Raw genomic sequence first — 27993 nt, 5'->3', positions numbered from 1 at the left:
GAAGATTGTTTATGTGTAGGAAGGTGTCCCTTCCTGCACATAAACAATCTGTAAATGCCTTTGTGTCACTTCTATGTGTGCTGCCTAATGCAGCACATATGGAACTTACAAAATGTCTTTTTTTTAAGGATTGTTTATGTGCAGGAAGGGTCACCTTCCTACACATAAACAATCCAAGGCATGTTGCTTTTTCCATGTGTGCTGCGCTACACAAGGCAGCACACATGGAAAATTCAAAAACGAGGAGAAATAGAGCCTTTCCCCTCATTTCGCCAAGTTAAGACCAGGTGTTCCCTGGTCTTAATTTTGGTGCTGTCTCCTATTTACGATGCCCTTTTAAATAGGGGGCAGCAACAAAATCAATGGGTTTTGTGGTGGAACGCCCACCGCACCGCAACACCCACTGCCCACTCCTTCTTTACAAGGCAGCGTTAAGCCATGTTAAGTGGCTTAAGGCTGCCTTGTAAATAAGGCAAAACCCCTTTCGCCTTGGGAACGTCGCAAAAAGTGATGTTTCCGTGGCAATAGGGGCTTGTACATATGCCTCTCAGAGTTGCAGTCAACTGCCTGCAGATGTAAAGTGCTTAACAATCAAATAAAACACGTTTCATCGTCTTTGATTCCTGGCAACATGTCCTACACTGCAGATGAGATGCCAGAGTGTGCTAGTATCTGTATTTATTTATTTAGTTGTTTATTTATTATGCACACTATATACCAAAGCAATCTAGTTTCAAGCTGCAGGTGAGGGGGCAAGAAAGGCTGGGGGTGGAACAGATTTGATAGAGATAAATGTAAGAGAGGAAAAGCAGACTGAAGAAAAGATGGTTAGGCTTAATTTCTACGTTGTTAGATGGAGTTCAGGGTTCAATAGAAGAAAGAGAGAAAATATCAAACGAATTTGAGTGCATGAAGCACTAGGAAGGTTGCTGTTCATTGCGGGCTTTGCATCTTGGCGTTGAATGTCTTTGCGGATGAGTTGTCTTTGAGTGAAGGAGGGTGTGCGCCCCATAGTTCTGTGCCCCATGTGGTGAGTTGTTTCCCTTCTCGACTTTTTCTCCTTCCTTTGGTGTATTTATGGTGTGGGGCGTTCCAGGTGATGCAGGGGGTGGCTGATTGACGGGCAGTCACTTTAATGGACGCAAGACATGGGCTCCTGGTGTTTCAGGTCAAAGATGATGCTCATGGCCCTATTTTGAACCCTTTGCCCTTTTGTCAATGGCTTCACAAAATCATTAAGGAAATCTGGTTAGCAGTGGAGTAGTCAGGATAATCCTACAGCTTGAATGAGGAGAATCCTTTGAGCTGTGCCAAACATGAAGAAGATTGTGGAGTTCTTGTAGAGAAGATGATGTGTGCTTTTAGTTATTGCTCAGTCTTCTGGGTAAAAGATACATCTGAGCCAAAGATCACTCCCTGGTTGTGTGCTGTCTTGACAGGAGCACAAGAAGCCTGGAAGGGTTCCTCATGCCAAAGTTTTTCAGATGTATCTATGTTAAAGCAGAGGAAGATTTTTCTTCACCGACACCTGACGTGTCAAGATGGTCTTCAAGGGGGTTGATTAGTATTTCAGTGTCTACAGCGTACATTTGGAATTTTAGACCGAATGATTTGATGACATAAGCTCAAATGTGCAGAAACGTGTACCAAAGAGTCTCATTTCAGTAGCTAATACCAATTCCAGATAATTAGCCAAACACCTAATTCTTAAAAACAACAATTTGTTTCCATGTTGAGTTATTGTTTAAGGAAAGGAATTAGCAAAATCAACGAATTGGATCTGGTTTTAAAGAACTGTGTTTTTGTGGCTGCATCAAAGAATAAATCAAAATCACTAAGTCATAATACTTCAAGCCAACATAGCATACAAAATGTTGGGCAATACAGATACTGCTCAGTAGATGGAATTGCAATCAGCTTTAATAAGGATGATTAAAATCACTCTGGTACAGCTGTGGCTAATTTAAAAAAAATAATCAAAATAGTCTAAGGAATATAGCACAACACGATTCTAGTCCAAAAAAGGATGTTGAGATGATCACTAACTTTAGACATAAATGACATCATTGTAGGAGCGCCACTAGATAGTATTGGTGCAAACTTACTATTGAGGCCTTCATTACAAGTTCATGGTAACTCCACAAGCTGATATCAGGGCCAAAATTAACAATTCCGGATGGCATCTCCCAGTGAGATAACAGGAATCGCAAGTTAAAATCCCCAAAGTGGGGAATAACCTCCTGTAGCTGGAATGACTGGGTCCTTTCGTGCAGGTTTCCCCAATTCAGATGTCTACCACCTGCTCTGAGTGGGCGATAAACACCTTAGGGGGGGTGATTGGGGTTAGTGGCACGGGGTGGGTGGCAGGGAGGGCTTCAATGGAATGATGTGGCTGTAGGTTTCCTGAGGGAGCACAGTATGAGGGAGTTCAGTTGGTGCCAGAGGGTGTTGGCGACGGTAAGGCTGCACCTGTGCCTTTTGGCCCCTTTTTGACCTTTTCCAGGTGCCACACTGAAACTGTTAAACCATCCATCTGTTTTCAGTCCCAGAAAATTCAGGTCTTGAAACTCTGGACCATTCGGAGTTGCCCAGAGCGACATCCTTCCGTGGATGCTGCTCCGGCCAACTGAAAATGGCGGCCTGCATGCTTTAGTTTTAGGTGAAGTCAAATGGGGTCTACACTGCTTATAAAATTTCAATAAGGGATTGCCCACTATTTTATTTGTTTTACTTTAGTCACTCAATTAGTCTTTATTGACAGTTTATTACCAAATATCCTCCCTAAATATTTATTGTTTCTATGTACCAATCATTTGTCTCTGAAATAGCAACTTCCTTTGTACACATTCGCACTAAAAATCAGGGAGCTAGTCTTTATCAAATTAATGTTTAGACAACTAACATTATCAAAGCCAGTAAGAACAGCAATGGCTCGATGAAGGCCGAGCAGTGAAATGTGATCGAAGGTAAGAATAACATGCATACAATAAAATATGGCTACATGCTTGATGTTTTTGTTACATGAGGCTAGCAAAGGTGTCCCTAGCCAGACCTAAAAAAGGAAAGTCCATCAACATGGATTCTGTCTCATTATTGACTTGCACAGGCCATCTGACCCAAAATATACAGGTGGGTTTGATTTGCACATTTTGTCCACTGTGTGGGAAACCACATTAACAACGCAGACTGAAAAACACGCATCATAACAACGCAAGCGTAACCACGCTTGCCTTTACCACGCATATTCCTTTACCATGCATGCCATTACAACGATTTTAGTTGTAAAGGCGGTAAAGACACATGCGTGGAAATGGCAGTCAGCGCTCTAGACTCCGAGGAATGGGCTGGGGTGGGAGGTGTTGGAGAGGGACTACACCACTGTGTAGAGTACTCCACTATCCTTCCGAAGGATGAAGTGTCATTCCCTGTGCACTAAGTACCCCCTCCATTATCATTAGGGCTCCCGGTTTTATGGTAATCCTTTTTTTAACATTTCCGTCTGTATTTAACCATATTTAATTTTGGGCCATTTTATCTGTATTTATCAATTTTTATTTTGTGTTTTGTGCATAAATGTAGTTGTAAAACTATACATTTCCATATTTATTTAAATGATAGATACACACTCATGCTTTGGTGTCTGTCGTGTTTTAGCTTTTTAAGTTGCCAAATATTACATAACAGTACACCCACTGGCAAATATTAGCATTATATACCACACATGTATGTTGACAAATGCAGTTATTTAAAGAAATTCCATCCTGTTTTTTAATTTCACATGCTGTCCATCTGCTCAGCTGTTGGGCTATATTTCAAGAAAGACAGCAGGAAGAGACACTTAAAAGAAGCACATTTTCTGTATTTATCCATTTTTAAACATAAATGCATACAGAAAACACATGGTTTTCTGTCTGTATTTATCTGCAAAACCCGTAAAAACGGAAAACAGGGAGCCTTAATTATCATTTACCTTGCACCACTCTGAAAGAGCCGCCAATAATTGGAAACATTACTTGAGAAGTTCTTACTTCAACTTAAAGGCACTTATTCAAAGCCACACTGCCCTAAATAACTGCTACACCCACAGCACCAGAACAAAGAGACTACTCATGTAGTGTAGAGTGAATAAAGTACAACTCACTCACTCTGTTATCTGATAGTATTAGAAATAGAATGGTCTTATCTAATAAGAACTCACTTTTTTCTTGCCTTTCTTTGCCTGGTGACGGGGGAGAAGTTGTGATTGGATAGGTGGGAACCCATGGGATGGAGGTGCTTGGATCTTATTGGCCTGCGGGTGAGGTTGATGACTTTTCTATGCCACCTAATTTTATTTTTGCATGTGCACATTGACTTTTTCTTGAACCTTGCTGTGGTGGTATCATTGTCCTAATTTTGCCTTTTAATAAAGAATTGTATTTTGATTTTTTTAAACTCTCAGAACCATAATTCAGCTGAGGCAGAGGGAGAATGAATGCCTTAAATCATTAAATCCCGTGCAAAGATCTTGACATGCGCTCAATATTTATATTCCATAATTTCCTAATTGCACATCTGTTTGACAAACATGCCCCACGTTAAACGTGCATGGTTAATTCACTGTTGCAACAGCCCTATTGTGGCAGCTCGAGAAAAGCTCTCAAGATGTCTCAGCGAGCTGAAGGTTTGCTGCTGACAAACGTGGTGCTCTGAAGGTGGAGTTCAAATCCTAGGAAGTTGACTCAGCTTTCAGACCTCGCGATGTCAGTATAGCGAATGCCAGTACACTGGGTAATAATAACACCTGTTATTTTACAGTACATATAAACAAGCATTGGCAAAGACTATGAGAGCTATTGGCTTTTTCAATATTTTTAGCCATGTTTTACTGCAGCGCTGCTGCTATGCAGCAAGGCTGAAAGTAAAAGAAAAGTGATATGACGCAGCCAGCACATTCAGCTTCAGACCACTTTTGACAGGAGGAAAGGTGGGGTAGGAGGCAAAACCGAGGAAGGAATGAAGTGTTGGGGGGGGGGGGGGGGCAACACAGACAATAGCATGTGTGTGAAAGAAGTGCTAAGAAGCAGCCAGTGCGTCAAAGTGTTTTATTTTGTATTGCAGGCTGGGGGAAATGGAGAAGAGAAGGAGGGTACAGGTAGGGAGGGAAGGCAGCAGGGGGACAACACGGAGGGTGGAGAATTACACGAGTCAGACAGCTAAAAAACATGTACTCTCGTAGAGTGTTTAAAAACAGAGAGCGTAGTATCACCTAAAAAAATGAGCAGTGACAGCACACAAGTAACGTGTTAATGCTACATGGGAAGGACAAACACACGAAGACGAAAAAAGCCTACGGGCGCTGACCAAAGAGAAGCAAGCAAATTCGAGTGACAAGGAAGCTGACCAATGGTAAGCAATTGGTTGCCCTAAGCCTACTGTTAGAAATCAAAATATTTCAAAATAAACAGCACATGCACTGCACTTATTATTAAGTGCAAGACTTTCTTGAGTTGACGCAATGGCTACTTTCCATTGTTTGTTGAGTTGAGGGCATGGATACATTCCATTGCTTGTTGAGTTGACGCTATGGCTACATTCCATTGCTTGTTGAATTGACGCTATGGCTACATTCCATTGTTTGTTGAGTTGACGCTATGGCTACATTCCATTGCTTGTTGAGTTGACGCTATGGCTACATTCCATTGCTTGTTAAGTTGACGCTATGGCTACATTCCATTGCTTGTTAAGTTGACGCTATGGCTACATTCCATTGCTTGTTGAGTTGACGCTATGGCTAAATTCCATTGCTTGTTGAGTTGACGCTATGGCTACATTCCATTGCTTGCTGAGTTGACGCTATGGCTACATTCCATTGTTTGTTGAGTTGATGCTATGGCTCCATTGTACGCATGTTAGTCTTGCGGGCCAACATTGCCGGAGTCACAGATCGCCTTTTGGTGCTCAGTGGCTTGTCCGATGGCTGTGCTGAGAAGAGAGTGAGGATGATGGATACTTGCTTCTGGTAAATCTTTGTGGGTTCAACCCTTTCTGGCTAGGGGAGGTATTTTTGTAAAGAAAGCATTTTCATTTTTAACCAATAAAACTTTGTGCACATGCTACACCAAAAAATGGAGACAAGGCTGAATATAACCAATCTCTACTAAACGGCGGAGCAGAGAAGGCGATGGGTAACTTTTTCTTGCATGTGCCTCCATGGCAGGTTGGGGGTGCTGGGGATCCATGGTGTCAGCATCACCTGTTCCACTGAAGGTGTAACATTGGACTTGTACTGTGCATTAGAAGGAACTGCTGACCATGAGGCGGACCCAACCATGTCACTAGATGGATTAAGCACCCCGTACAATACCATTTTCAAAAATACGTTTTTCATATCTTCTTGAAAATGTACTCGAAGGCTGGAGCCACGCACCTCTGAATCACACACATATTTCTCACACTTAGCCAGACATCACGTCATAGTATTTTTTATTTGTGTGCCCCGGTCAATGGCAATGCGCTTTGTTAATGAAATACATTGAGTCATCCTTTCATATGGCAAGTAAGGGCATTCCATTTGTAATATGTAAATCAAGAACACTGTAATTACCTCTTGAGAACACCAGGCACAGTGTGGTCCAAAAAGCAAGCACTCTTCACATGTCACTGCACTCCCCAAGGCACAACTTCCTGTAGTGAAAAAACAGCCTGTGTAAGGGCCCGGCATCGCTAGCAAAAACTGCGGACATGATTCACCGGCTGCCAGTGCTTACAATCAGCAGGTACTCAAAGGTAGTGAGTGCCAGCACTTCTACTCGTTGAAATTGAGAGTACCTGCACTTAGCATGGATGCAATACTTTCAATAGGAGATTACCTGCAACTCCCAGGGGCAAAGAGGTACTCTGGGGTAGTGAGTACATACACTTTTAGATTTCCATTTAAACACTGGCTCCCAACATTCTACCTGTCCAAGATGTGCGTAAAATGTGACTTATGTGCGTGAGGTTCCACCCACAAAGATTTTGCTGTGAGTAGGTGTGACTTACTCTTGGAGTACGGATCGTTGGCTTCTAAATTCCAGGAGTAAGCCCATACTGCTATTTTCCTATTTGTAAAACGCAAACATATCACCCCCTTAAGGGTTTCAAGGGGCTGGGGGCTGTTGGGGTAATTAAGTGACCTACTACCTAGAGTCACATGATACTGAGCTGAGATACCGCGGGCGATCGAACCGTGAGCCCCGCGCGCCGGAGTCAGCCGCTCTGGCCTCTGCGCCACACCTCTGACTTACGGCTGGAATTTAGTAGTAAGCCAGCAGTACTCCAAGTGTAAGTCACAGCAAAATATTTGAGCATTGGGCGCATAGAGTTTTGCACTACCCCAGATGTCTGTGTATTTAGGGAGTTGATCCTATGTACCACTACTATGACTGCCACTACTATGATCACACAGTACTACCCACCGATTCTTTGTAGAGTGTTTTGATTGAAAATGCTATAGGTTTCTTGTAACAACAATTACAAAAGTGCAATAGATGCTTTAGGATAATAATTCTATGTACAAAATGTGTAGAAATTTGGTGAAAAAGATCAATAAAACTTTAGTATTACTTCATGAAGGTGGGCAGTGGCAACCATCACTCCTTTAAATATCGGATAAAATGCTTCCTGAAACAGTGAAACATTCAGAGACATGTTTAGGAGTGTAAATTATACTGGTTTTTAACTCCATTGATCTGCTTTAAAGGCGCATAAAAAGATTGATGTTTTACGGTAGAAGGCACCAAACTGTGAACATTTTCAATGTGCCAGAAAGGATCTGCCTCTTTCTAATTACATCGTTCAGGCTGTCAGAGGATGGTGTGTGGAGGTGTCACTCAGGGGCTGCTCTGCACAGGGGCGGTGCTGCCTGCACAGTGACCTGGCCTGTCCCAGACCCCGGCTCAGGCATGTCTGCAGAAAGAAACGTCCTCGGGGCACCGCTTGCATTTTTCTTTCTGCATTACGAATCCACATACTCAGTGCTTGAAATGGGAAAAATAGAAGTGTAACTACCCTACACCAGAGCACCTGCGTGCTTTGGAGAAGTACCAGTAGTATCCAATTAGAAGTGCTGCACCTTTGCTGAGAAGTGCAGGTACTCTCCTCCCAAAATACAGAAGTGCAGGTACTCTCCTCCCAAAATACAGAAGTGCAGGTACTCTCCTCCCAAAATACAGAAGTGCCGGTACTCAGTACCGGACAGTATCGGCCCATTTAAAAACGCTGCACATACTCAGTGCTGTGCAGAATTTGCACCTCGAGGCTATGGTCTGCATGTACTGAACAACCCGGTTTGTTTGCATTATTTGTTTACAGCCGAGCAAACCATTTCAGATATAGGCGACAATACAGTCTGCGTTATGTTATCTTTCAGGCACGGACGAGTACAGGAGAAATATAAAGCCATAGAAAGAATTCCCCCGGGGTTGGAAAATGCTATAATACATTCTAAAGAAAGAGGCTTATGCCGGTCTAAATGGCTCGGCTACTGGTAGATTCCAACACAATCCTATTCCCCCACACCACCCCTTTTTAAACAAATGGTTGGGGCCGCGTCATATTTTACTAGATTTAATTCACTCTGAAGATATCCGACCCAATTAGCTATACATTGCCTCCGAGTTTTGCGTGAGACTTAAGGCCACTCCACCTGCCCACAAACAGCTCGTGGCTGAAACAAGGCAGTAGCTAACAAGTTACGTGTTGCTAGGCGAAAAAGGCCTGAAGAAATCTGTGGCATTTTTCTGTCTAAGCCCGGGAAAAGAATTCAAGTCGCTGCAGAAGAAAACAAAAGTTCAAGTCGTTTTGGGAAGGCATGCACGCCTTGTTGACTCTTTTCATACCTTGTACATGGCAACTTCTTTGGAGAAACAGGAAAAACAGGCACAGCAATGCAATCCCCATTCGCTTTCAGTTCTGGCTGTATAAAGAGAGAAAAAAAACTCGAATTATTTTCAGTGCACCACCAATAACGCAGATATTTCCACAAACATCACACGCCACATCGCGTTTGTCGTTCCATTGGAAGTGTATACGTTAAGGCGCAAAAAATACTTACATCAGCGGGGAAAGAAACTCCAGGTGTTGCAGGGACCATAAACAAACGCAAACAAAAGCTACCTGCCTAGGTAAAGCAGGGACGACTGCATGGAAACAGCGTCTACAGGGGCAAGGAACACCACTCCGCCTTACTCACTTCCTTGTTTTCCTTATAAGGAACAGTGCAGGTAACACAGCCCTGCGAAGGTGGGGGAAAGCATTCAGGTAGGCACACTTTCTGCTCTAAAAAAATGTCTCTGGGTCCTAGAGGAGCCGGTATGTGGCGCAGCGCTCAATCACTGTAGCTCGAGACAGAAAGTCTTCCTCCTCGGGCGACCTGTCATGATCCGGCGTCTGCACATATCAGAGGCGGACTTCTCACAGACTTCATTTCCAGGCAGAACACACTATTCCTTCAGTCCACATACCTGCGGAAAGGTGCAAATCCCGCGCATTTCAGGTTCTTGTCGAAGGCCAGTCAAACCAAATCATCCCTGTAAAATAAACACAGTTTTAGATTCGGCGAGTTTAGCGGGTGTCGACAAGTCACCGAAACCTACAACACTACTCGGAGAAACGTTTTGGGATTTAAAGAAGCGATAACAGCAGCTACGGGATTTACAGAACAACTTGTTCTTTTTTGTAACAATTTTGTGATGTGCCACCGATATCGACAATGATTCGAATATGTGGCACTTCCACTATAGCATTTTTTAGTGACAAGTAATTAAGATTGCGCAATGGATTATGCTACTTATGTGAACACCCCCAGAGTGATATATTCTTGTGAGGATTTCAAGGCACGCGGATGGTACTCGGATCGGAGCTGTGCACATGTTACTCAGAGAGCAACTAGGGAAGCACGACTAAGGAAAAGTAACATTTTGCAGCGTTATAATAGAACCATTTGGTGTGTAGGAAGGCCACTATATAAAGAAATAATAAAATACATCAATAAACGGCATTCTCTATACAGATACGGTAGAGTGCAGGAAATCAAGTTTACCAGGTACGATAGAGGAATGGCACAACAATTGCACATACATTTTAACTAAGTAGTTCCCTCTTTACTGCTTTCCTCAATTCCAAGCATGACACAGCTTTCCTCTTTTTCGAATGTCTTTTGTAGATATGCCAATTTTTGCAATGAAAATGTGCACCTTTGATTCATGAGAGAAGCGCATGAGGTCAGTTCAGAAAGATAAACTTACATGTGAGTAAAGGTACACACGTAAGTTTTCTTTTACACTTTTGAGCAGTTTTACTACTTTTGGCTAATCACTATTTAGGAGTGTAAAGTTTCTCAAAAATATAGAATTACATGTCTCCACCTCCTCAAACAGTGAGAGGAACCACATTTACCAGTGTCAAGTTACTATAGCCAAACAAGAGAAGTACTAAGTGCAGCACTACACATGGCCAATCACTGATGCTGAAAAGAATGGATGCAGGGACATAAAATAGAACCCCATATTTTGACTTAAAAATTAAATTGAATGTTAAAAAATAATATATATATATAGATATATATTAAAAATAAATTATATTTAACGATAAAACATTTCAAAACCCTTTTTCAAAGTAAATATATGTGTAAATGATTTATTTGAAATTTAAATTAATTTTAACTATTTCCATATTTATATTTTTGTAATTTTTAATACATATTAAGTAAATACAAACATTTTACTTTAGGTTGGATTTTTGAAAATTTATCTTTAAAAATTAATGTTTATTCAATTTAATATATTTAAATTACTGTATAATTATCTAAAAACAAATTCATAATTTAAAGTTACTACTAGTAACTTCCAGACAGAGGTTTTCGCCACCAGATTGGAGATATCTGTATGGTAAGGTATAACAAAAAGAGCAAACTTTTTTTAAAGTTAAAAAAAAAGAGAACACCTATTTTAATGGGAAATATTATTGCTAAATGATTTTATATGTTTACTGTGCAGCAATAATACATTAATTTAAATTTTTGAAATGCAATTATTTTGAATATATTTTATTGTGTTAACATTATTTTTCTGAAGTTGAAAATATAAAAGAAAAATTGCACCTTAAGTAAAAACACTATGATTTCTATAATGTATAGAAATTGTCAAAATTGATGTATAGAATTATTTGAAAAAATGTAAGTATATTTTACTATAATACGACAATATTGTTTACATTTAAAAAAGGGTTATTACAATGTGTTAAATGAAAATAAAAAAAATGTTTTCTTTTTAGACATTTTTAACATTAATTTAAATGTATTTATATTTGCAACTAGTTAAAATAATTTATTTAATTTAACCTTTTTTCCTATCGTATTTACTTTAAGTCCCGAACTCAATTATTTTCAACGGGAAGGTGTTGCAGTTCCAGTGGTTGGCCATGGGTGGCGCTGGACTTACTGCAGCTCTGAAAAGGAATACCTGTATGACAGTTTTGGGTCCCATTTGGGTGTAGTAACTTTAGAAGTTAAGTTTGTGAACAGGATTAGGCTTACTTTTTAATGGATGGGCGCCCACCCATCCCTTAACCCCTCCTTACTCCTCACTTGACTCCTCCTCATTGCTCCCCAAATCCCTCACATTGGGTAGTAAATATTCCCCATTTTCCACCCTGTACCTCACACAAATTATGACTAAAATGTCTACTTATGTGTGTGGAGACTCCTCAGTTGGGCCAGAGATCTCCACACAGAAAAAGATCGGAGAGGTGGTGGAACCTCCCTACGTAGGTTTGAGAACAGCACTTTGTAGTATGTTAGTACTACTATTGTAGTACTACTAAATGTACTCCAAAATGCAGTTTGTGAATAGGTCCCTATGTCTCTGCATGCATCAGAGTGGTGAAGAAAGTTTGTTGCCTGCGTAATATTGCAGCAGTGATTAGTACTGAATATGCATGCCTAGGTTTTGGCCATTCTACATACTCCTTTCTACAGTTTCTCCAATTTTGAAAACGTTCCCATACACTTTATGTATTAATTTCCACATCTCGCAGTCTGCAGCTTCAGTGCATCTTTATGTGTTTCTTTACAACTAAAGACAAATCATATCATAATCCAAGATAATTAAATGTATTCTAGGAAATTCAGATGTTTTAGAATATGCATTAAAATTACTACAGACTTTCAGGTGTCTTGAATTTTTGTTTCTTTTTGCAACACTTCCTCATTGCAAGGTTCTTGAACATACAAAGATCAAGGAAATTGCGATAATTAAATTACGTAATCATGTGTCCTTGGTATGTGATTTTCTGTTAGAAATAAGAAACATGAATCAATGACAGGACTGTGTACTGTTAATAGGGTAATATGCAGTTCCCTATGTAAATATAGATATATATATATCTCCTTTCCTCCTTGCCACTTTTTTCCTTGATCTTTGTATTGTATATTTGCCCAGGTATAGGAGGGTAATTTGGGTATACCCCTACATATTTTTTGAATAAGGTTCTTGAACATAGGCATTTTTTACAAGCTTTATTTGAAACATTTTATATGTAGGGCCTTCGATCAGTTTGCGCAAATGCAAACCTGGGATTTAGTAAACAACCTCACGCAGGTGTATTTGTTATATATCTCTTCCATAGGAAGCCTCTATCATGAATAGGGCTCCCGGTTTTATGGTATTTATCTTTGCAGCATTTCCCTCTGTATTTATCCATATTTATTTTTTGCCAATTTTAATCTGTATTTATCCATATTTATTTTGTGTCTTGCAGATAAATGAAGCTGTAAAACTGTACATTTCCATATTTATTGAACTGATAGACGCGCACCCATACTTTGATGTCTGTCTGTTTTAGCTATTTCAGCTGCCAAATATTATATAACAAAACATCCACTGGTCAATATTAGCATTATACCACAAATGTACGTTGACACATGGCATTATTCGATAAAATTGTATCCTGTTTTTTTAATTTCCCATGCTGTCTATCTGCTCAGCTGTTGGCCCAAAAAAATCTTGAAAGACAGCACAGCGTCACTAAAAAGAAGCCCAATTTTCTGTATTTATGCACTTTTAAAAATAAATGCAGCCAGAAAACACATTGTTTTTCGGTCTGTATTTATCTGTAAAGATCCGTAAAAACGGAAAACCGGGAGCCTTAATCATGAACAATTGATCAAAATCTGGTTATTCACATCAGTGATTTAACAACAATGGGTAACTAGAGGTCACTCCTGTGACATCACCTGGGGAAGAGCCTGGCTCCCGGTTTTATGGTATTTATCTTTGCAGCATTTCCCTCTGTATTTATCCATATTTATTTTTTGCCAATTTTAATCTGTATTTATCCATATTTATTTTGTGTCTTGCAGATAAATGAAGTTGTAAAACTGTACATTTCCATATTTATTGAACTGATAGACGCGCACCCATACTTTGATGTCTGTCTGTTTTAGCTATTTCAGCTGCCAAATATTATATAACAAAACATCCACTGGTCAATATTAGCATTATACCACAAATGTACGTTGACACATGGCATTATTCGATAAAATTGTATCCTGTTTTTTTAATTTCCCATGCTGTCTATCTGCTCAGCTGTTGGCCCAAAAAAATCTTGAAAGACAGCACAGCGTCACTAAAAAGAAGCCCAATTTTCTGTATTTATGCACTTTTAAAAATAAATGCAGCCAGAAAACACATTGTTTTTCGGTCTGTATTTATCTGTAAAGATCCGTAAAAACGGAAAACCGGGAGCCTTAATCATGAACAATTGATCAAAATCTGGTTATTCACATCAGTGATTTAACAACAATGGGTAACTAGAGGTCACTCCTGTGACATCACCTGGGGAAGAGCCTGTCTCCTCTTTGTTTCTCCACCCCTGTAGGCAGAATGGTGGTTGGTGCTCTCACCTGCCTTCTTTTGCCTCTCTTGGGTCGCCACAGATGTGAAGGAGGTGGGAGAGTGTGGACAAAGCTGAACATGTGCCAACAGCTCACAGAAAGCAGCTGTCAGTGGTGGCTTTCTGCTATCAACATGAGAGCAGAGAGCATAGTTCTGGACAAAGAGGTGACATGATAGTACAAAGGCTGGTTTTGGTGGGTGACAGGCGGTCAAGAATGATTTTATATTGGAATTTCAGCAGGGGACAGTATTTCCAAACTGGTGGCTAAAGTGGGAACAATGGGTATGCTTTCATCTCTGCGTTCTGAGTGACATCATAGACAGCTCAAGCTTCGGTTTTGTATTTTATTTGGCGTCACTCAGAACTCTGCAGTGAAAAACATCTCTGTGATTTCATCTTTAATTCCATATATTGCACTTTAAACCTCCCACGTCTCTCATTAATCTATGAAGATCTGATGAGCACAGACAGGAGCAAAGTACTTAGAAGTAAAAAAAAAAAATATTTCAAATAGCTCAGTATTATATTTATAAATATATTTATTGACAAATAAGTAGAGCAGCAAGCATCCTAACTGAGGTGCTGGAGCACTCTAAGGCGGAAACATAAAATATGCCATGGCTATGAAGAAGCTAACTAATTAAGATAGAAATTATGTAGAATAACAACTATATGTGCAATGACTATAGAAAGATGTACAGCTGAAATGACACACATTTAAATGTTAAAACTGCATTATGCAGACATAGTTATTAGTATGGGTTACAGAAACACATAAATGTAAGTATTGTTTTAACTAGAAGTTAACTCAACGATGCTAAAATGTGCACAATGGAATTTAGAAGCTTGACCGTCTTGGCGACGTACTACCGACCGCCGCAATGGTGGTCTCGTGGTCAGACCGTCAAAGTCATAATCAAGCCCTTAATTTTATTGACTATCTGAATAAAAAGAATAAAAATAATCTTACTAATCTCTTAATGAGAAATAAACTTTTAAACCTAATTCAAACTCTCATCATTGACTGAACGCAGAACTGTAATTGTGATTTAGCATATAATGATGAAATAGCTCCTGACTCAAAACGCGGTGGCTAAGCTCTGTCACCTGAAGTGAGAATACTTGGAATCCACCGCGGGAACACGGCTTAACCCTGTAAAGTGATGATAAGAGAAGGTTGAACCATCAGAGGCGCAACTAGAGCCAAATTTCGGGGGGGGGGCTGAGCAAAAATTTCGGGGGGGGGCTGAACTTTAAGCAATAGGCAGAGTGGAGCTGCAGGGGCTCTTAGAAGGGGTGAAACAACAGCGAGGCCTCATTAACATGCAAATGGTCTTTTAAAGACCCGTGAAGTGCTCGGGTGCGGCTGCTTTTTTGCCCGGGAAGGTGTCTCATCCCGGGCTGCCACACACGACGGGGGGGGGGCTGAAGCCCTGTGAGTCCAATGGGTGTTGCGCGCCTGTGAACCATAATATGTAAATATGCCCCAACTCCACGCTATCCATGATAAGTCATAGTAAGGTGTAAACAGGCTGGAAGAAACACATGTAAATTGTGTTGTAGACATTAGGATAACTAAAACAGGGAACCAGCAATGTCAAGTGGTAGCTGTCCCCGAGGCAGGATTAGAAACTTTTGGGAGATAGTGAAAAAGACAGTTGTTACCGACAAGGAAGACAATAGTGCAGATTACCTTAGGTACAAGTACAATATGTGATTTCATGGCTGCGGTTAGGCGTTCATGTTAGGTGATATAAGGGGCAAGTAAAGCCTGAGACTTGGACTATATCTTGTTACAATTGGTTCCAGAGAAGAGCACCGCAATGACCAAGTAATGACAAACATTTTAATAGACACTTTGATGGAAGTATATTTATCGGACATTATTTCATATTTCTAGAGATGCTGCAGCTCAGAAGTAGATTGTATAGCAGTCTGCTGGCTTAGGAACAAATAAAGCAACCTAATTCGAATTATCTACAGAAATGGGTTGTGGTGAGGTGTTATTCATAGTTCTACAATAAAATCCCAAGGCTATTGAAAGGAAGTAGGTACATTTTTTCAGATAAATTGATCAGTGAATATCATACGAGAACAGGAGAGTGGGTAATTTCATGAGGCAAGGCAGGAAAATCCATAAGAAGGTGATTTTTTAAGTTTTGTGATAAATTGGCCATGATTGTAGGAGAGGTAACTGTGAACTGGCCTTCGAGTCTAGAGTAAGTAAAAGTACAATTAGATGGTCCCACATTCCACTTGACTGTTGGTCATCATAAACATATTTTGTAAGCAGTATTTCCAGTTCTTCCTCAAAAGAAATTCACCAGGAGTTATTCAAATCTCTAGATGGAGAAAGCTCCAGATTCTTGTAATATTTCCCTAGAAAGAATGTCTCACGGTTTGCTGCAGTTGGAACCGCAGGAACTTCAGGCAATGGAGGGTTCAGCTATCCAGAGACTGGGTCCCACTGATGTTATGAGTTTATTTACAAGGTAGCAAGATGTGTTGAGATAAAGAATTTTGTAAACATGGTTCTTGCTTTGAAAAACTAAACAAGAGATATAAGGGTCATGGAAATGTACCAGAAACAGTTGATACCTGATTGCAGCTGTGCTCCAGTATGCTGTTTTAGCCTCAGTGGTGTGACTCTGGGTTTTTAAAATAGCCATAAGAAGTTTAATGCTGATGCCAAGCACGGAGAGAACAAACAGCTGAGGCTGATCTGTGTAAATAATTATGAATCATATCACAGCTCACGCTCATTGTTCAGTGCACTGTTGTGCCTCAGCTACGTTTGCAACATACATTCTTTCTACGGTTCCATGATATATCACTCTTAGTTGTAAGGACAGGTTTATTTACAAATTTCCAAGGTGAAATTGAAGAGGAGATATTAGGTCTGAAAGCCAGAGAGGCAGTGAGAGTGGAAAATAAAGAAGCATACTTGCTTGACCCACTGTTTCCAGCAGGGCAGGATACTTTAGTGTCACCTGAGTATGTCAGTCACCTGCTAACTCACAATATCCAGATTTTCAACTCGTGCTTCCTAACTAGTTAGTTTCTTCAATAGTTCACTCAATTGCTGTGCTCCCTCCTCCCTATAAAATGTTTTTTCTATCTGAGAAGTACCACACTTAGCTGTTCTTAGCTACATGAGGAGTTATACTTTCTGACGTTAGTGTGACATGCTGAGTTTGTCTAGCAAGCCCTATTCTTTGAAAGTCAATAGTTTGAAAATGAGAACTACTGGTGGCCCCCTTGAACGCCCACCACTTCAGTAATATGATTCAAGACTTTTTTAGCCTTTACAAAAATGATGTTCTTTCATTACATCGATGCTACCACTGCATGACATCCAGTAAAACGCTCTTCTAAATAATTATGCTCTCTTAGGAATGTTAATTTGTAATTGTCCCTTCTACATCCTCCACAGCAATAGCAATGTTCTGTCAATCATATTCACTTGCTGTAGCATTTACACTGACAGTATCTACACTAGATAATTAGTGGTGTGCGCAGGAAAGAATTTGAATGTCCAGAAATTAGCCGTAGAATTTTCAATGTTCTTTATTAGTCAAGTTTGATTAAAAAAGGGAAAGGTTCAGCCAACGCATTTCGTTCTCAAAGAGAACTTCGTCAGGGCTTCTCAGGGAAATATCCCCTCTGAAGGAAAAATAACATCAGATTGTATGTGTCGTAAGTATTCACATACACCATGGACTGGATGGGCACCGTGCATCCATAAGGAATTCTAAAACTTGAAGTAACGAAGATTATAGGGTTATCACGGTTCCACAAATAACAGCATCCACTAGGGTTCTTATTGTGACGAAAATCATACAGCGGTCACGGTCCCACGCTCAATGTAACGACATCCAATAAGATTTTCTGTTGAAATTGAAAGGAAACACACTCCCAAGAAAGGAAGTCCAATATAGCTCCCAGGCAATGTAACTATATGATGAATCTGTGTAATAAATTCACAGGCAAGTAACGTAGTAAGGGCTCCCGACAGTAACACAGGAGTCAGAGGGGAATTAACCCAAGGCCAAAATAAGGGCCTGAGTAATCACGCAAAGGTTATCTCGGGATCATAACGCTTCAGTATTGCCTATTCGAGAATCTATGGGACTGAGGTTCCGTGTCCAAATGCATCTACACTACTGCATGAAGATTTTCAGGCTAAAACTGGCAGTTCTTGTGGCTTTGTGGCTTGGTCCAACTGACGCAGTCTCAATACTCATCAACTTTTTTCTTAGCTCCGTGCCTGGCTTCTGGGATTTGACAACTAGTTTAGTCATCTATGAGTGCCAGTCTAGCCACTAAGGAGATTGCTGTATTTTGATAAGACTGTGAACATAATTATTAGAACAACTCTGAGAAATAAGGATTATAGGAATTTAAGGAAATATATAATCTTAGATTCCAATATTATCTCCATATTCTCCACTGTGAGTTCTCTCTCCTTCCTGCTTTCACTGGCATTCTCATGGCATGCTGGGACTGCTTGCATCATCACCAACACCCAGCAACATACTTTGGGCCAGAGTGCTTGCAGGTCCCCACAAGTTAACAGGTGCGGACATAAGATCAGATTTAGAGTTGGGCTGACAGGGTGCTTCATCACTATCATGAAAGAGCACCCTGTCTGCCAAGCTGACAGTCCACCCACCCTATTTAAGGTCAGGAGGACCGCCAGCTTTCCGTCAATGCAGCCCCACTCATCTCTGAATTAGTAGGGACTGTCACAGGAAAGGCATTACACTGCATACCCTAGGGTGGCTGGCATGATGTCCTTGTTATTCTGCTTGTCACTGCCAGGTAAATCCTGGCTGTGAGGAGCAGAAAGAAAATCTAATAATGAAACCCATAAACAGTAAACAAACTACCTGGGTGTGGTGAGCATAAGTTATTTGTTTTTCAATAACATACTCTAATTTCGGGAGTTTAAAAAAAAAAAAAAAAAAACTATGGTAAAGTTTGGCAAATGACTGTCTAGTGTCTACTCTGATGGCAGCCATCCACCAAATGTTTGTACCTCGACAGGAACCTCCATGATGGCAGTTCCTATCAAGGTACAGGGATCACTATGGGGCCAAAGGTCATCTTTAAATTTCACACACTCTAGTTCCTGAGGTGGTTGACGTATTGTCCTCCGCCCTGATGGACTGTACTCCATCTGTCAAACTCTAGATCAGGCCCTAAATAAGGAGCCAATTTTCTGAATTATCCAAGCTTTCTCCTTGAGTTTTCAAGCCCTGCAAGAAGACCTTTTTCACATGGTACCATAGTGCAAACAAATTTAACGTGATTTTACGACCTAAAAAAAAAATACTAACATAAAATCATTGTATACATTCAAAGTGGAATGTAAATATTTTTTGGAAGCTGTGTCTTAGCTGCAGCGTGTTAAAGTAGTTTAAAAATGTTTTGTCATTCTTGGACTATAGAATGTTATATGGCAAAAGGAATACCGTTGTGTGTTTGCAATACTGAGCATTTAAAAAAATTGCTATTTGATAAAGGATGTTGTTATGTGTACAAAAATAACAAGTATTTCCAATAAAAAACCACCTCGGTCTGGGAAGATGATTAAAAAATGTCTGATTTTTAAGCATAAATCTTCTTGGTGGGTGTTTTCATTTTACTGTGAGTGCATTCGGCCATTGCTGAGACACAGATTTTGTGAAGACATACATTTAAACAAAGATACTAAAAGTCTTTTGCATACACGTTAATGTCACTTTAGGTCTTTCTTATTAGAATGTGATCTGATGACGAAGTTTTGTGTAATCTTGGGACCTGGCTTCAATTTCCACACAGTCGCCCACTAGAGTTAAAAACTAGGATATGAGCTAATTTTAGACGCCCTCCCTTAACTGTTTCCTCCCTGTATTTATTACAGAACCTTCCTGTTGCATCGAGTTATAGTGATGCTTCTACCTCAGGCCGGCTGGCCTTGTGGTGACAGGCCTTCAGCCTTCATCCCGGTCTGCTGTCCTTGACCGACCCGCCCGTTTCTTGATGAGCATATCTATCGCAATTTATTCCAAGAAAATAGGCATATATATTAATAGAAATGTTTTGAAAAGTAGAACTTCACAGGGTTGCTCAGTTTCTTATATCCTATATCCTCTTTCTTTAAATTCCTTAGATTCAGAGCTCTCATGCTCAAGTCCTGATGATGACCTCAGAATACCGGAGGTCGAAACGCTATCGGCAACCAAAACATATTTGTATATTGTTAAAGTCAACCATAACAGGAGTCACATGTCTTTTTAATAGTGATGAACTGTCTTCTACTGATTTTTATCATACCTCACTGCACCTGCCCCTCACTTAATAGCATGTGCACACGTTCTTGTTTATTCAAGTAAAATATAAATTAAAGGATATTCAATGCAATAAGTCTGCTTATTTGATACTAAAGCATGCTTCCTTGACCCTGTGCTCATTAATTGCCTGATGGTGAAACTCCAAAGGTGCTATATTTCTTTGTGGACCATTGTTCATGTAAACAAATCACTTTCCAGATTCCGCATTTGACTAAACATTCTGCGTAAAATTGTTACTATGTTTTAAAGCAGATAGATCACTATCAATTGTACAATCTGTTTTCCAGTCTTGTCACAAATGTGTGTTTTCTCCCACACTGCCTTTCTCATGCTCTTGTTTCTATAATCTAAAATGGGCCTCACACACCATACTGTTCTATGTATAGCTCATGTTAAAGAAGATCCTACTGCAACAACAATGTTATCGGAAGGGGGTCATTTCACGTACGCATTTATGAGTGCGAGAATTAGTGCTACAGGAGATCTCTTTTACAATCAATCAATCATGGGTTTGTTGAGCGCGACTACTCACCCGTAAGGGTCTCAAGGTGCTTTGGGTGGGGGAGGGTTGGAGGTGCAGGGTCCTATCCATCAAGGAGGTCTATCGAAGAGCCATGTTTTGAGGTCCCTCGTGAAGTTGAGGAGTGATGTCGTCTGTCTCAGGCTCTGGCCGCGAGGAAGGAGAAGGAGCGGCCTCCCGATCTGGACTTCCTGGTGTGAGGGACCACTGCTTGGGAGAGCTGGACTGATCGTAGGGTCCTTTGGGGTGCGTGGAATATAAGTTGGCTATTCAGGTATGCTGGTCCGTGTCATGGAGGGCTTTGTGTGCGTAGGTGGGAATCTTGAATGTGATTCTTGCCTCAATGGGGAGCTAGTGGAGTGTGCACAGGTGCTGGGTGATGTGGCAGTGTCGTGGCAGGTTGAGGATTAGTCTAGCGGCAGCGTTCTGGATGTTTTGAAGTTTGCGGGTGAGGTTTTTGTTGATTCCGGCGTAGAGTGCGTTGCCGTAGTCAAGTCTGCTGGTGACGAGGGTGTGTGTGACGGTCTTTAAGTGTTCTAGGGTGATCCATTTGAAGGCCTTGCATAGGAGGCGGAGAGTGTGGAAGCAGGAGGATGCAACGGAGTTGATCTGGTGGCCCATTTTGAGCTTGGAGTCCAGGATAATTCCGAAGTTGCATGTGTGGTCCATGGGGGTGGGCGGGCTTCCGAGAGCAGGTGTCGTTCCAGGCGTCAGGGTGTGGGCCCATGATGAGTACTTCTGTTTTGTCCGTGTTGAGTTGTAGACAGCTGCTCTTCATCCATTTAGCAACTGCTTCCATGACTTCTTGAAAGTTGTGTTTGGCTGCGTTGGGTTCATTGGATAGGGAGAGGATGAGTTGGGTGTCATCTGCGTATGAAACAATGTTGAGTCCGTGGGTCTTACGATGGGGCGAGCAGAGCCATGTAAATGTTGAACTATGTGGGGCTGAGGGAGCATCCTTGGGGGACTCAGCAGGAGGTCATTATGGGGTAGGAGAGGAAGGGAGGGAGTCTGACCTGCTGCGTTCTGCCGGAGAGGAATGAGTGTGTCCAGTCGAGCGCCTTGTCCCAGATCCCTGCGTCGTGAAGTCTGCGTGTTAGGGTGCAGTGAGAGACTGTGTCGAAGGCCGCTGAAAGGTCGAGGAGGATGAGGGCTACTGTCTCTCCTCTGTCTAGGAGGGATTGGATATTGTCTGTTGCGGCGAGGAGTGCGGTTTCCGTGCTGTGGTTCTTTCTGAAGCTGGATTGGGAGGAGTCAAGGATGTGGATGGACTTCATCGTCTTCAGTGTGTCTTCGGTGGTGAGGGCTGTCCAGCTGTCAATCGTTGGCTTCAAGCTGCCGGGGGTGGTTGGTGAGGGTTCTTTGTGTTGGCTGTCTTCATCAAAATTGTTGTAAATGTTCTTGATTTTGTGGTGGAAGAAGGTGCTGAGTTTGTCGCAGGGGTCTTGTGAGGGAGGGATGTCTGTAGACTCACTGATGGGTTGGGCGAACTCCTTGATGATGCTAAAGAGTTCTTTGCTGTTGTGCACATGCGTGGAGATTCTGTCTTTGATCGCTTTCTTTCTTGTATTTCTGATGAGTTGGTGGTGGGTGTTGGTGGCAGCTCTGAAGTTGTTGTTGGCTTCTGTAGATTTGGAGTTCCTCCAGGCCTTTTCAAGGCGGCTATATGTGCATCTGGACTCTTGGAGTTCGTTGGTGAACCAGCTGGCTTTCCTGGCGTGTGTGTTGTTTTTCTTCTTGAGGGGGGCTATGGTGTTGGCGCAGTTGGAGATCCATCTGTGCAAGGTTCAGACTGCAGTGTTGGGGTCGTCGTTGTCCGCAATGGTTGAGGTGGAGTTGCCGAATGAGGTGGTGAGCTGGTTGTCGGTGATTTTAGTCCAATTTCTGCGTGGGAGCAGGTGCTGGGATCTGTGGATGATGGGTGTTCTGAAGGTGAAATGCATGCAGCAATTGTTTGTCCACGGAAGTTCGGTGGTGTGGTTGAAAGTGATGGAGTTTCCTGTGGTGAAGATGGGGTCGAGGGTGTGACCTGCTGAGTGTGTTGGTTCAGTCACGATCTGGCAGAGTCCTATGTTGTGGAGGTTGTCTAGGAGGAATGTGGTGTTGGGGTCTTGTTGGTTGTTGAGGTGGAAGTTGAGGTCTCCCAGCAAGGTGTAGTTGGTGGACGCGATGGCCTGCAGGGTGATGCTATCCGTGATGGTGTTGGTAGATGAGGGTTCCCCGGAGGGTGGTGGTAGGGCTGGCCTGTATCTTGAAGTGTAGGTGTTCCATCAGGTCTGTGGGCTCGTCGGAAAGTGTGCTCAGTCAGAGGGTGGATTTGTGGATGATGGTGATTCTCCCCCCCCAGTGCAGGTGGGGTGGTCCTACCAGGAGATCTTGTATCCTTGGGGAATGTCGATGGCGATGTCAGGTCCCGTGGTGGTGTTGGTCCAGGTTTCAGTGAAGAATGCGACGTCTGGGGTGGTGCTGTCGAGGAGGTCCCAGATTTCGGTGGCGTGTTTGCAGAGGGATCAGATGTTGAGAAGGATGCATTGCAGTGTCTTTGATGCGGTCGCCTTGTTGTATGCGGGTTGTGCTGGATCCGTAGTCTTGGCGGTGCTGCAGGAGTGGCCGCAGCGGTGACAGCTGAAGGGTCCGTGGTGTCGGCTGGTGATGCTAGCCTGCAGTTGTTGTTGCGACCTAGGTTGAGTGCGTAGAGTGCCGCTGGGTTGTAGCGTTGGCCGTTCAGAGGTCCAGGCTTCCCGGCGCTGGTCACGTTCGGGTCGCAGCAGCCGCCATTAAGTAGGGGTCGGGGAGGGCTGGACAGCTGGGAGGCAGGGCTGGGAGGGGAAACTGGCTTGGGCTAGTTGCGCTGGGGGGGAGGGGCCACTGGGCAGCAGCGGCTTGAAAAAAATGGGACAAAGGTGCACAGAATAAATAGTAGAGTGAAAACAGTGTAAAAGTGAAAAGGAGGATGGAAAGTGATAGAGAGAGAGTGACAGTAAAAGGTTGAAGAACGAATGTAAAAGGAAACAGGTGAAAGGAAAAAGCAAGCAGGAAAATGGAGCGAGAGAAAGAGTGAGAGGTCCATTGGACCACCAGGGATGAGGCACAGTTGCGTATGGAGGAGGGCCTTGAACACCAGCACTCGAGAGGGCCTCACTTGATGGTGGAGCTGCGAGGGTGGGAGAGCAATTTCACAGACAATAAGTCAGTGGTCTTGCTCTCTTACATGCCTTTGTGGTTCAGCTGAAACATCCAACTCTCTATTAGTAACAGAGCAAAGAAAGCACAGTCCTTTTTTATTTGACCAGATGCATATCAATAGTCCCTCAATATTCCCACTGTATTCCCATTTTAGATGTTTTATGGCCACTTCACAAAGATGTGTAAAAGTAAGTAAAATAAGTGATATGCTGGGAGGATAGCCCTGCCTGCTCACCACCATTAACAGATGGGGTTTTCTACCCCCGGGAGAACCTGCACTCTATACGGACAGGCTGATGATGCAACCATGGGGTTACCTCGGGGCTTTGTATGGCAGAACTGGTAACAACACCCTCTATGTCCCAACAGCAATGATGGAGACTCTCTGGCACACAGCTACAGAGGCCCTGGGTGGAGTCATGCAAGCTACACCCTATGGCACACTGCAGAGTTGGGTACCATGGGAGCACACTAAGGGTTTGACAAATGGGACTCAATTGGTCTTTCTAGAGTGGGGGACTTATGGGCTCACAGGAATGTTCTCTCCTAGGTAGAGCAACAGCGCGACTATCAGCTGTTCCCCACCGCGATCTATTGCTACCTCCAAATAAGTCTCTCACTTAGGGCGGTATTGCCAAAAGGTGTGAAGCTCCCTGAGTCTTCGCCGCTAGAGGATAGACTATTGGAAAAATCTATGCCTCAGAATGCCACGTCCCTGACATATAACAAATTGATCAACAACACACCACTGCCTCGCTGCATCTGAGGGCACAGGGAGTACAAGACCTAGAAGAACTAGAAGATGATGAATGGGTGGTGTCCTGGCATCTCCGAGAGAAGTGGCAATACAGGCAGGTTTCCACTTAGTTCAATTACAAATAATATACAGATCCTATAACACCCAAACTACACTGGTCAAGATGGGTGCGGTGATGACAGAAGGTTTTCGGAGGGGTTGTGGACAGGTTGGTACATTTTAACACATTGTTTGTGAATGACCAGCAATACAGCAATTCTGGGCAGCAGTGGTGGCGTGTATGTGTGAAGTGACTGGGGGCACTATGACCTCCTCTGCCAATTGCTGTCTTCTCAATATCTGGAGCGCAACAGAAATTAATCGCATGGACCAGATGTGGGTTGACAGTTGCCAAACACAACATTGTCAGATTGTGGAGGACAGAGCAGGCACCACAGCTGGGGGACTGGAAACGAGATATGGACAGGTGTATGTTGGCAGACAAGGTGATATATGAAGGTTATGTGGGCAAAACTTTAGGGATACTGGAATATTTACAGGGGGAACATTTGTAATGACGTCACCTCCTCTGGCCTTGCTGAGACCTGTCAGGTTCACCTGTATGTTGACTTAATGTCAGTTGAGTTTGTCCGTGGGGAGGGGGTGTGGAGAGGTCTTCGGGTACTGAGGTGCTCTTGCAAGTGAGCGAAATGTGAGTGCACAATAATGTTTTGTATTTGTTATTCGTTGAACTGTCAATAAAAAGATTCATATATAAAAAAGTAAGTAAAAGAATATTATAGCAGTTCTACTTTAGATTCATCAAAATGCCTTTGTGAATATTTCCCAAGATTTTCTGCTCGTCTTTGGTGTTACATGTCTGCAATACAAAAACAGACACAGGACACATTGCATAAGTAATGTACTCAAGTTTCACAAAGATAGCGTCATCTCTTTATTTGGGAGGGGATATATCCAATCTTATGCATTTGTTGCTTCATAAAAAGAAAACACTTGATACATCACAGGAAACATTAAAAAAAAAAGAAGTAAAACGGAAAAAACACTATATTGAAAAAAATATATTAAGTATGTTAAAGATTTTACTAGGAAAGTATTGCTATTTTAATTACTGCAACCGAGAACATTAAACCTAGGTTTAAAATATACTTGTAGAAAATTGAGAATTGAATAAGTCGCACAAAGGATGTGAAGCAAAGTGGAAATATATCCTGGAGGGATCTCTTTACAAAGGAGCTAATTGCAGAATGTTTGTAGGCGATTCCCAGGCGTGCAGGCTCCTGTTTCACTCAAGTAGCTCCTAATGGAAGGGTGGTGGCCGGACTAGAGTTGAACGTGTCAAGGTTTGAGAATGAAAGAAACAGTCAACTACAAAGCAGAATACATCGATATTTTGATGACACTACAAAGATGAAGGCTGAATGGTTGGGTGTCTTTTTACTTCCATTATCAAGTCCTTTTACAATATGGTGCTATGCTGAGTGTAGTTTTCCTGTATTTACGTCTTCACAGAAAGTGTATTATGTGAAGTACATGGTTTGACAGAAACCGCAGAATTGTTATATGTCACTGTGAACGATAGCGACATCCGTGGCCATATTACTGTAGAAGAGTACAGCCTTGATTCGCGGATCCGTGTACATACGTGTGTGTTAAGCAAGACTCAAAGGGGATAGTTGTCATATTACAAAAAAAGTTCTCTAATGAATATGTCACCAATGTGATTTATACACCTGATGTAGCACAGAACAGGAATATGGGGCCCGATTCACAAAAACATTTCTTTGCACATAATTCTGGATTTACAACTGCTAGCCATTCACAAAAGGTTACAGAGCAAAACATATATATATGTACTTCCCAATTTTGTACAATTACACAGGCTTAAGTACAACGCAAGGTATGAGAATTGGAAGGATCAATGTGTGGGTTTGTGATTTTGTGAAGACCCACAAACCTGAGAGTTGTTGAGCATTCACATATTCCTCTCTGACTCCTTCCCCCAAATACTCGGAGATTTGGTCCTGCAAAGTGCTGGAGAAACTCCACCCCAAGAGTGAGAAGGAGAATTTCTGTATTATATATAGCCCCTTCCTTTCTTCTAAATTCATTGTTTTTAATGTATACCAATTGTGTGGTGGTCTAAGCATGTATTCATTTACAAATTAAATACATCTGGGTAGTCAAGTGCAGAGATTGTTGAATTGTTCTCTGTGTATACAGTAAGCCAACAACTGTAACGCCTGTGGCTTGAAAGCTACACCTTTACATGATTGTTTTTCAGCTGCCTAAAACATATTAATAAACCAAGACTATGACACAAGTCCTAGTAATGCTTTAGGACAGCGGTCTTAACCTGTGGACCGTGTACCCCTAAGGGTCTGAGAGGCCTACTCAGGGGTCCATGAACGTTTAGAAACTTAAATAATATTAGCAGATTATTAAAGTACACATAAACGAGAAAAATGGAACATCTTAAAAGCTGTGTAAATATGATGGAATTTGAAACTGGAGGCTAAATATTAAGCTGGCACCCTAGGCTTATTTTATTGGATCAACACAAGTACAGCGAACAGAGTATAGCATGGACGATTGGTGGCCTTAATTGAAGCACTGGCAAAAAGATAATATCAAGAAAGACTTCAACTTCAATTCTTAGAATTCAAAATCAAATTAATAAAAGCTCCAACCTTTGCATACAAATTACAAATTCTATTTTTCTACATTTTTAAATCAAATCAAGAAATTAATTTGAGTATTTGTCAGATGTATACTTGTTTCTGGATTTATGTGTATTGTTTTATGGTTCAAATCATATAAATTGCATAGGACAGGATACTGGTTCCCAGTAAAGACTCAAAGGGGTTCGCCAGATTCTAATAATGATTTAGTTGGATGTCCACAGAATTCAAAAGGTTAGGAACCACTCCCATTGGAGGATGGTTTTAGAGGAGACACATGAATGTGCATTTTCACCTGCTGTGCCCTGTCCTGCAAGAATAAGTCAATCCACTAGAAAGTGGTGACTTCAACGAATTTTGTTTTTCTCTGATACCTCAGTAGAATACAGGATTAGGCAGATCATGATTGCTGAGAATGCCAATTCAACAGACAAATTTGGGGGTTTTCTAGAGGCCTGTTAATTTTGTGCATGCCCATACTGATAAACCATTGATGATAGTGAATGCTTTTTATATATTTTCTCTCTTCCCTCTCAATATGCCATTACATTTTAAAGTGGAGGATGGCATACATTAACTATGGATTGTTGAGTTTTT

The 27993-nt window shown here is 41.7% G+C and overlaps 1 protein-coding gene across 2 annotated transcripts in view; it reads right to left on the bottom strand.

Moving 5' to 3' along the window:
• The window catches only part of ITGB6 (integrin subunit beta 6), a 549576-nt gene that overhangs the window by 282050 nt on the left and 239533 nt on the right, over nt 1–27993 (bottom strand). Inside the window, exons 2-4 of one of the 2 annotated variants that reach the window (XM_085645463.1) lie at nt 9486–9551; nt 8862–8938; nt 6587–6666 (exon numbers count right to left, since the gene is read on the bottom strand). In XM_085645463.1, the coding sequence (XP_085501589.1) occupies nt 6587–6666; nt 8862–8922 (141 nt within the window). In that variant the 5' untranslated portion in view covers nt 8923–8938; nt 9486–9551. Of the gene's footprint in view, nt 1–6586; nt 6667–8861; nt 8939–9076; nt 9232–9485; nt 9552–27993 lie in introns of those variants that run through there. The other variant, XM_085645462.1, reaches the window with a different exon arrangement.

This window comes from Triturus cristatus, chromosome 3_1 (genome assembly GCF_964204655.1).
Source record: "Triturus cristatus chromosome 3_1, aTriCri1.1, whole genome shotgun sequence".
NCBI classification, from domain to species: domain Eukaryota; kingdom Metazoa; phylum Chordata; class Amphibia; order Caudata; family Salamandridae; genus Triturus; species Triturus cristatus.
This window is presented reverse-complemented; position numbering and strand designations above follow the sequence as displayed.